This window comes from Octodon degus, unplaced genomic scaffold, assembly GCF_000260255.1.
Source record: "Octodon degus isolate 3935 unplaced genomic scaffold, OctDeg1.0 scaffold00004, whole genome shotgun sequence".
In the NCBI taxonomy this organism is placed as follows: Eukaryota; Metazoa; Chordata; class Mammalia; order Rodentia; family Octodontidae; genus Octodon; species Octodon degus.
In genome coordinates this window covers 27,167,661-27,178,285 of record NW_004524580.1, presented here as the reverse complement: position 1 = coordinate 27,178,285, position 10,625 = coordinate 27,167,661, and the positions used below count along the sequence as shown (strand labels likewise).

Here is a 10,625-nt window from a genome sequence, read left to right as displayed (position 1 = left end):
GATCACAAGTCCGCATCTTGTACAGCAATTAACCACTAAGAAGAATATATGCAGTGTATTATTTGTTGAAACTGTACTTCTGATTTGATTTGAAACTGTCTCATTGCTATCTGTTTATCAATAAATCTGTAGAAAAAAAATAAAAAATAAAATCCCTGTTAGAAAATTTTCAATTATTTAAATTTGCTTATAACCCAACAAGAAATATTTATTAGCATATTCTTTAGTAAGAAGTAGTACTACGAGTTCTGGGCTCTGGAGGCCAAATGTCTTCGGATGCACTCAGGTCTCCATACAGCTGTAACTTCAGGCAGGCTAACAGTACTAATCACAAGGGTGGGGACCACCCACTGGTTCTCAAACTGATACCAGGCCCCAAGTGTATGGCAACTGTATCACTTCAAACACAGCTCTACTCTAGGCCAACTCTACTCTAGATCTACTCTACTCTAAACCTACTCTAACTGAAGTTTAGTGATACTGTTTTTATTAAGAGTTTTTATTAAGAGTTTTATTAAGAGTTTTTGGCTGGCCCAATAGCTCCGCGATTAAAGCACCTGCTCAGGCAAACACAGGGGTCTGAGGTTCGATACCCAGCATGCCGTACATGCCCCGCCCCCAGGAAACACTGAGATGGCAATTGAGACAGCATGGTGGCACACACCTGTAATCCCAGTTCTTTGGGAGGCTGAACACAGGAGGATCACTACAAAGTCCAATCTGTGTAGTGAGACCCTATAAACCCCTTATTAAAGTACAAAAAGAAAAAGTTTTTGAAGAAGGAAGTAGTGGATTAACCTACATTCCAGCTCACATTAAATAGTACTCACCTTTCTGTAGGTAACTAACTTTTCTGTGCTTTTCACTCAACCACAAAAAAAAGACCATTGTGAGCATTAGTAAATACATTTCCAGTACTCTGCACAATGTCTGACGCAAAGTAAGCATTTGTAATTAGGTAGCACAGGGACCAACGAGACTCTTAATCTGAAATGTATAACTAAATGAGGGAACAGGTCTGTACCAAAGTCAGAGTCTGACAAGCCCCATTCATAACTGGCTGTCAATGTTACAGCCCCTAAATGAGGAAGTCTTGATGGGGCCTGCACGGTGGTAAAGGTTTCCACAAACATAGACCCAATGTATTATAAACGTAAGAAATGCCTTAAGCAAAAGCACAGAAACAGAAAACCCTAGGGTGTATGTAAAATGTGAGCAGTCCCACATAGGCCACCTGCAGAAATAAACTGAAAGAGTGGAGCAGGGTGAGAGCACAAAGTGCAGAAGCCAGGAGTAGGGACGAGTTTCTTGGCTTTGGTAGACAAGTGAAGCTATGACCTATTTTTGAGCAAAAATGCCACAAGCAGAGCTAAGGATGTAGCTCACTGGCAGAGCACATGCTTAGCAAGCACAGGGCCAGGCTCGACCCCAGCACCCGTCCTCCAGATGAAGGTGAGGCTGTACTGTACATAAGGAGAACATCCTGAAAGCAGCACACAGAAAAGCAAGAGAAAAGATCTGCAGCAGAGACTAACACAAGGGAGGCAACGGGTGCGAGCTCTCTTAGAATTGACAAATAAATGTGTGTGAGGATTCAGGCTAGAAAGGCAGGTCAAAGACTGCTCTCAAGAATCAAATGAAATACACATAAGCTAACCTATATTCAGCTTTACTACTGGACTTTGCAGCACACAGTCATTCTCAAGGAGCACATCCAAGTAAATGAAACTGTTACAGCACATCATGGCACTTGTCCAGGGTCAAGATGGAGCCAGCAGCTTCCTGTTTTACGTTCTCTAATACTTCCTTATCAATTCCTTAGTTTTTTTTTAAAAAAAAAAAACTTTAAAAGACTAATAAATGTTTAAAATTAGAATCTCAAAAATTTCTCACCCTGATTGTTTGGTCATCAGAAGATGTCAAGAACGATGATCCATCAGGAGAAAACATCACACCGTGAACCCAACTGAAATGTCCCCTGCAGTCAGCCACCTTTACACACGAGTCTGTGTTCCACAACTACAGGATACAGGAAACCATAGTCAGAAGCATTCTAAATTCACCAAGAATCATGAAAATAGCAAAAGTGACCATTTCTATTAATGTAGCCCAAAAATACACTTTCAAAAATACAAAATGCTGGGCCAGGAAGATAGCTCAGCAGACTAAAGTGTCTGCTTAGGCAAGCTTAGGCAAAGTTCAGGAACTGCAGTTTGATCCCCAGCACCACATGCTGCACCAGCCCCACCCGCATGGCAGGCTAAGCCATACACCGATCAGGCATAGTGAGTCAGCCATGAGTCAGAGCTGCGTAGTGAGACTGTAAAAACCAAATGCATGTAAAAAGTTTTTTTTTTAATATAAGCTTATTGATGCAAGTTAGACCCATATAATGACCATGTTCATTATAGGGTATCTGTACATGCACAGGATATTTCTTGATTCCTCTTTTTTTCCCATTCCCATCCCCTTGCAAATCCCCTTCCCCTTCCTATATACAAGGCTTGGTTTGGTTTTCATTTTATTCTTTTCTCATTCTTTTCTTTCTCTTCCTTTCTCCCTCCCCCTCCCTAGTTTCCTTTTCCTTCTGAACAGTTTCTTCCTATTTCACAGTATTTATTGTACATTTCAAAAATACAAAATATTTTATACCGATTCTTTATACAATTATTTTTTAATAACAACTAGAAACCACCAATGACCATGACTAAACTACATCAGTCACATAATAGAATACCATGCAAAACAGAATACGGGAAAAAGCTCTGGTAATGACTAATTTCTAGGATATAGTAACAGGAAAGAAAGTAAAACACAGAACAGTATATATAGTATATTCTGTATGAGCTGGAGATAGAGATGCATGCACATATAGATGGACATAAGTCTGAATACTAATACATGTAAGTACGTGGAGACACACATATAATCTACTTATTAAAAAACACTGTTACCTAGGGGGTAGCAAAAGAAGAGTAGACAGGAAGGGATAAGGATGATTGTGAGACTTCTCTGAACATAACTTTTTATAAAGCTTTGATTTTGGAAATATGTTTTATTTATTTTTAAAAATAATTTTAAAAACAACAGGGTGAACATTGTCAGCTTTTATTCAGTTTTCCACTAATACTGTCTATAATCTAACCTTTATTTTGACTGATTGTGATACCCCGACAAATGGATGCACTAATTGTACCATGTACAGATTTCCCTTGTTATTCATGCTTTTTACAAACTGTCAGTGTCTACCACCAGCCTCGTTATGTTCTGTCCTGGGTTCTGATGTAAATTACTCAAATATATCCCAGTCTAATGAAATACCATATGTGCCTGAGTTCCTCTCATTACACTCTGAATTACAGACCTACTTTATGATTTTGGAACTAGCATGGACAAAATAAGTGTTTCATTACATGGCCAGTGCTTTGCATTCGTTGAGTTCTATGCTTACAAATAAATTATACAAAATCTCCTCTGCCTTATCTCTAGAGTTCAACCTGGGATGTACACAGCTAATGACCAGAAATGAAAACAACTCCACAAGTGAAAACCTCCCTGGAAAAGCCTTCTCTCTCTGCCTCCTTTTCTTCTATCTCACCCTCATCATTTGTGAAGGCACCAGTGCCACATCCCTACCTTTCAAAAATGAAGACACTGTCCTGGAGAGTTTTCTAGGGATTCAGAGCGAAGGCAAGGATCTTAGGAATTAAAAGAAAGGCTGAGCAAGGGTTTGCTGCTCTGGTCCTTCTAAAAATCTTAACTAAATCCAAAGAGGGAAAATGCTAGCCAAACAATTTGAGGTCTATAGGCAAGGTCCCAGGTCTCTGAGCAGCTGTGAATATACCAATTCAGTCCAAGGGAACACTGCCCATGGCTCCTCATTTCTTCCTACTGTACCCCATACAGAACTAGAGGTCTGTAGCTCACTGTCACTTCTTGCAGTGGGAGGATCTTAGTCAAGGAGTTCTTCAGCATTATGTAACTACTGTACTTAAGAATCAGGAGGTGCTTACAGAGCTCACCCCGTTCTCTTTTCATCTGTTACCTCCAGGCTGAAGGGTTACAGCTACTACCTCTCCTCTAATGTCTCAACAGGAAGGAGAAAGACTGGCCAATCACTAAAAACTGCTGAAAGAAGCACAGGAGACTACAAAGTACTTCCAGTAATCAATGTGCCCTTCCACAGCAGCCTGCAAACCAGGTGCACTGCCCTACTTTGCAGCAAAGACCCACACCTTTTTTTTTTTTTTTTTTCCATTTTGTGTATTTGGTACAGGGTCTCACCATATAGCCTGGACTTGTAGTGATTCTCCTGTTTTCAGCCTCCCTAGTGCTGGGATTAGTCCTGTGCCACCACACATAGACTCTGTCCCTGGCTCAGTGTGCCCTGAGGGCAGGGCTGGTGCAGCCTAGGTGTAGTGGTTGATACATTGTATCAACTCCGCTGGATTTGGATGAATCCAGGGCCTCACTTCCAGCTGGTGGGGGTCCTGCCCTGGGGCACAACTGGTTCTGCCCCCCCAGAGTGACTCAGCACAAAGAGACCATATAAAGGGGCTGAGGAAGTAGTCCATCTTCTACTTCGTCAGAGGAACTTCAGTCTTCACATTCATTGCCTGGCTCACAGCACAGACTCTTCCACCTCTGGCTTGGATCCTTCACCTTCCATTGCAGACTCTTCCCCATCCATTGCAGACCCTTCAGTCTTCCCTCCCAGACCCATCAGCTGACGAATAGAGACTTGCATGGAGCACAGCAGTGAGCTTCAGACCTTGGGACTGAACTCCTCAGTCTGCGGTGTGCAGACACTCCCCCATCTGACTCTGCAGTTGACTGTCGTAAGCCAATCTTGTAATTCCTTAGACACTGTATATCTTATGTTAATATCTGTTCCTTATATTATATCTGTTCCTCTAAGTAAAACCCTGACCAGTGCAGTAGGAGACCAGGGATCAAACCCTAGTCCCTGCCTTTGCCAAATCAGGCACTTAGTCTACTGAGCTATCTTGCTGGCCTTCATGCCCTTCTTTTTAGCACTGAGATCTCAAGGGGTTTCAACCTGAAATCTTGGAAAATGATTCCTTCTTTGAAAGAAAAATACAAGGCCAGTGAGACAGCTCAGTGGACTAAGCACCTGCTCAAGCAAGTGCAGGGCCCGGGGTTTGATCCCTGGTATCACATGTCACACTGGCCCTGCCCCCGGGGGCGCTGAGCTGGTGACTTAGTCCAAGCATAGTGGCGCAAGCTGCATAGTGAGACCCAGTACCAAATACATAATAAATAAGTAAAACAACTCACTGAATATTAAATAAATTAATATAGCAACTCACTGGGCAGAATTCTTCTCAGTAAAGATTCTGAACATAAAATTCATAAATATAAACAAGTAATTCACAAGAATCATTTTACTCATTAAGGCTCAGCAATGATGATCTTTTTTTTTTTTTTTTTTTTTTTTGCATTTTAGGGAAGGGTCTACGGGGTGTTCAGCGTCTTACTACTAGATCAGATTCATAGTGATCCCTGGCTCTCAAGAAACCCAGCCCTCCCTGGATAAGCTCAACCACTTACCTCCACACAGAACTGGGACAAGGCCACCACCGCCAAGTGGTTATGGGGGGAGAAATCACAATGCTGGATGGTACTATGGTGGCTGGTGTGAATTTCTGCAACTAGGCCACTGGTGTGAATGTCAAAAAGCTGTCAACATAAATAATGACATAACATAAAGGTAAACTATTAAGAAGATAAACAAGACCAAAACTGACTCTAAATTAACTAATTTATTTATTTTTTTTTTTTTTTGGCAGAACCAGAGGTTGAACTCAGACCTTGTGCTTATTCTACTGAGCCATCTCCCCGGCCCCCTCTAAATTTATTTTTTTATATCTCCTCCTGTTTTGAATATAAAATGTAAGTCCTGAAAAATAATTACTAGTAACTGGCATAATTATTGACAGTCATAAATAAGATATAGATCAATATACATATACTTCTAAAATATTTAACTATATTTTTTGAAAAGGAAAATTCATCACAGATGGTTTCTCAAGCTGGCCCAAAGAAATAAAATCTTTGTGCATAAATGAATGGACCAGGCAAATTAACATACAGAGTATTCTCCCTAATGCTTGTTTATTCAAATGAGAAAATACACACTCATACATGAAGATGATCAAACTAATACAGAGCAGAGGCTGCTAAAATGAAATTAGCTCAATCATTTCTATTTCTCTCCAGAGCTAACAAATTATTCCATTATGATTAGTCATTTTCCCATTTTTGAACCAAAAAAGCTACTTTTGACTAATTCAACTTTTTCACTTTAATTTTGAAACATTTTCAAATGCTGACTATATTTTCCCAAGTTTTTCCAAATGATAAAGTGGCTTCTACTTAATACATACACTCAGATTGCTGATGGAGTTAGTAACTTAAGGTGAAGGCATAGTCCTCAGGAAAAAAACAAAAGCTCCCTCCCACCCAAGGGGTCCCCCAAGGAGGTTCAGTGAACACACAGAATATGCAGCCCTGGGAGCAAGCACAGGGGGACCCAGCACAGCAGTGGAGGACAGAAGTGCAAAGGGCAGAAAATCATCTTTAATGCTTCTTGGGCAAATCCTTCTTCAACATGAGTGACTGAGAGTGACAGAAGAAACTTGGTAAACGTGGACTAGAAAAATGTCACAATGGGGCCAAGGAAACAGCTCAGCAGCATAACACCTGCCTAGCAAGCACGAGGTGGTGCGTTCAATTCTCAGTATTCTCCCCCCTAAAAAAAGAAAGAAAAAAGGAAAATGTCACCATCCTAGACAGCAAGAAAGAAAAGGCCTTCCAATAATAGTGGACTGACATTACAAGATTGAGAAATGGGCAAGTTCTTGGAGGAGAGAGACCCCGAGGAAATGCAGTGGTTAGGTGATTTTAGGTTAGTTCGGTTTTAGCAAAGTGAACAGAAAGCTTCATCTACAGGTTTTTAAAACAAGGCCACATTTCATGCAATCTAAAATATTTTCCACTGTCACTAGGAAGGATCTTTTAAACTCTTTTCAAAGCATGAACTTTTGCTCAACATCACTGCTTATTAGGAGAATGTAATCACACCACAAAGATGCCATTTCACACCTACTAGGACGGCTATAATTTTAAAATGGAAATAAAAAACGTTACCATGGATATAGGGAAGATGGAACCCTTCCCCCTCTGTTGCCAGTGGGAATGGAAATTCAAAATCAGTTAAAAAAAAAAAAAGAGTGCTATGGAAAGTATTTCATATCTTAATAAGTGGGAGGAACACTGGACTCAGCATCATAAACTATTCCTGTAATGTAGTGCTGTCCAAGGCCTCACACATGCAGCTCACACTGTGAGGCTCTCACAGGGGAAAACTGGGGAGGCGGCCAGAGCCGGGAGACCTTTTCTCCCAAGGCCACCAGAACCCTACTGCATGGCTCCAAATGCAATGAGCAGCAAGAAAGACTGCCCCACACCTTACAGCTTATCAAAAGGGAAACTGAGATGGCAAATTCACAGAAGCTTTAATTTTCTTTAAATCAGACTGAATTCAATTTTTAAGATATTTGTACTTACAAAGATTTTATTCCTTGCTGCTGCCATTACTTGGGCACCATCAGCAGACCAGGAGCAGCATGTCACTAGCACCTCCACTTCCTCCTGGGGGTCCTCTGCATTTGGGAAGAGCTGCTTCACGAGAATGCTTTTCCTCTCATTTGCTGATCTCACATCCCAGAGCTTCAAATGCAAAAAAATAAAAATAAACAAATTTGTTTTACTCAACTCACACCTCTACAATCGCACGTGAATTAAATGTCATATAAGCTTATTCGCTTTACCTAATTTTTACTGTGGATAACTTCCTATAAAGTTTTTAAACTATGTATTGCAGTTTTCATTCATCACCTTCCTAAAAGAATGAGAAATACATCCCCAAGTGAAGATCAGAAAACTAACACAAATCGGCGCAGGCCTCGCGTGGTATGGAGGAGGCGGCGACTAGGTGCCCTCAGCAAGCGAGAGCATGGGCGCGGGGCAGGCGGCACACAGCTGCCACTGCTGCCCTCTGCTGCCAGGCAGGAAGTGCTGCGCATAGCCGGAAGCATGGAGAGAGGGAAGCCCCTGAAATACGCACAGAGATGAGTGCAAAGGAAACCAGATGCCTTGTGTGAACGAAGGGGCCAGGAAGAGGGGCCTGAAGCTCACGGGCTCCCGGTTCCGCGGACCCTAAACCTCATTATAGACAGTAACCTGAACAGTACAAAACTCAAAAGCTTCCAAAGATCCATCTTCAAGAGAGCCTGCATCAAAAAAGACACACAGGGCTGGCGAGATGGCTCAGTGATCTAAAGCACCTACTTAGAACAAACTAAGCCAAGCAAAGCACAAGGACCGCGGTTCAATCCCCCAGCACCACATGCCAGCCAGCCCCGCCCCCTGGTGGGCTGAGCTGGCCACACACAGACTAAATAAATAATAAAACTTGATTGTTCTGGGGCTGGGGAAATAGCTTAGTAGAATAAGTGCTTGCCTGGTAAGTGCAAGGGCCTGAGTTCCGCAAAAAAAAAAAAATAATAATAAAATAAAAATAAAAATAAAAATACCCCTTTGGGGGCCGGGGAGATGGCTCAGTGGAATAAGCCCTTCCTTGGCAAGGGCAAGGGCCTGAGTTCAATCCCCGGTTCCACCAAAAAAATAAAACACCTGATTTTTCTAACTAGACATATCTTTAGCTATTTCTTGAGTTCAGAGAAACATTACATCTACTAAGAAATATGACCATAACCAAAACTTTCCCCTTTGTGAAACTGTGGGTAAACTGAATAAAGCAAAAGAGACAGCAGGGACCAAAACAGTCTTTCCTAACACTAAAGAGAACATCACATAAATGCCAGAAGCTTCAGTCCTATTAGCCAGGATACATGAGAAGTCACACTGTTTCCCAATTAATAGGAAAAACAAAGCAACGGCCTGAATATATGAAAGAAAGAGGGAAACAACATGCTCTGATTTCATTATAACTGCCTGAAGCACATCTGCTCATGAGCACGGCTTTGGCTCCTGCCCATGCAGAGATGAAGTCCCACACAGCCAGGGACCAGGTAAATTCAGGCCAGCATTTCATCTTGAGTGCTCTGTGTCCAGGGTCCTGGTGCAGCCTGAGCACTTATGTGCATTAAATGAACATTTTAAAAGAAAATTCACATTTTGAAACAATTTATCACCAAAGCTCATCCTTAATCGTGTTCCTCTATGAAGAACACACCAGAAATTTGTCACTGCCCCCCTCTACAAAAACTGACATCGGCAAAGTGAAAATCCCCAAACACCTCACTGATGCTTACTTCAAGAAGCAGCTACGGAAACCCAGACACCAGGAGGGCAAGATCTTCGACACCGAGAAAGAGAGATACCACATTTCAGAACAGGTCAAGGTGGATCAAAAAGCAGTGGACTCACAGATTTTAGCAAAAATCAAAGCTGTCCCTCAGCTCTGGGGCTACCTGCGATCTGTTTTGCTCTGACAAATGGAATTTATCCTCAAATATTAGTGTTCTAAATTTCTTACTAAGAGCCTAATTAAATAACTGATACATTCAAATAAATAAATAAATAAATAAAACTTATATGCCTAGTACAGCACCTGGCACATAGTAAATAATAAATGATCAGCAAATACATTTTCAATAAAAACAACATATTTCATTCAAGTTTCAAGCACAAGCGAATAAACAGTAACAGTACTGAGAGAAATAAGCTTCAGGTTAAAGGTGAAGAAAGAACAAATATATCCAACCCCTTTGTCCTCCTAAAACTCAGGTAAAACGACTACAAGCAAATTTTTCTCCCTAGGCCTTACCCACAAGGTGATGGCGAATGGTAGAAGACAGTACAGCACCAAAACTGTAAAGGCTACAAAGCAAAGAGAGAAGTGATAAGGAGATTTCTAAAGCTGAATCTTGTGCCTGTAGTAGGAAAAGCCAAGCAGCGCAGCCCATAGGACAAATCTAAAAGGTTTAGCCGGTGCTCCCGTGGTACCTCCTGGGAGAGAAGAGCTAAATCGAGAAGACACGAAGGGTCCACAAGTTCCCTCCTGACTCTGTCCTAAGGATACAAGGCTATTCCACATTCAACACAGCTGGAAGCAGAGTCAGAATACTGAGGACAGGAAAATAAGACACGCCTGGTTTTTGTGTTTTTTTGTTTGCTTTTCTGTTTTTTAAGAGCAGAATATATTTATTGGGGGAAAGAAAGCTCCTGTCCACAAGAGGGACAAAAGGGGGGCCTTGAACGGGTGGTCCCCCAAGAGATGCTTGTATTTCAAATATTGAAGTCTCTAGATACCTTCTCAGAACTTGCTAGTGAAATGTATCCCTACAAGTAGAAGCAGATTGAAAAATTTTCTCAGAACACTTAACTACATTAATATAAGACATAAAGGGCCGGCCAAACAGGGGGTTCGATCCCTAGGCCTCCGTGCCCACCCTGCCCTGGGGGCATGCTGAGACAACAATTGAGATTGGGCATGGTGGCGTGTGCCTATACTCCCAGCTCTTGGGAAGCTGTAAACAGGCAGATCACTATGAATCTGATCTAGTAGTGAGACCCTG

The 10,625-nt window shown here is 41.7% G+C and overlaps 1 protein-coding gene across 2 annotated transcripts in view; it reads right to left on the bottom strand.

The window, feature by feature from the left end:
* The window catches only part of Apaf1 (apoptotic peptidase activating factor 1), a 108,753-nt gene that overhangs the window by 25,479 nt on the left and 72,649 nt on the right, over positions 1 to 10,625 (bottom strand). For both annotated transcript variants that reach the window (XM_023716643.1, XM_004623815.2), the window contains exons 17-19: positions 7,591 to 7,752; positions 5,572 to 5,700; positions 1,894 to 2,019 (exon numbers count right to left, since the gene is read on the bottom strand). In XM_023716643.1, coding sequence (XP_023572411.1) covers positions 1,894 to 2,019; positions 5,572 to 5,700; positions 7,591 to 7,752 — 417 coding nt within the window. The remainder of the gene's footprint in view (positions 1 to 1,893; positions 2,020 to 5,571; positions 5,701 to 7,590; positions 7,753 to 10,625) is intronic.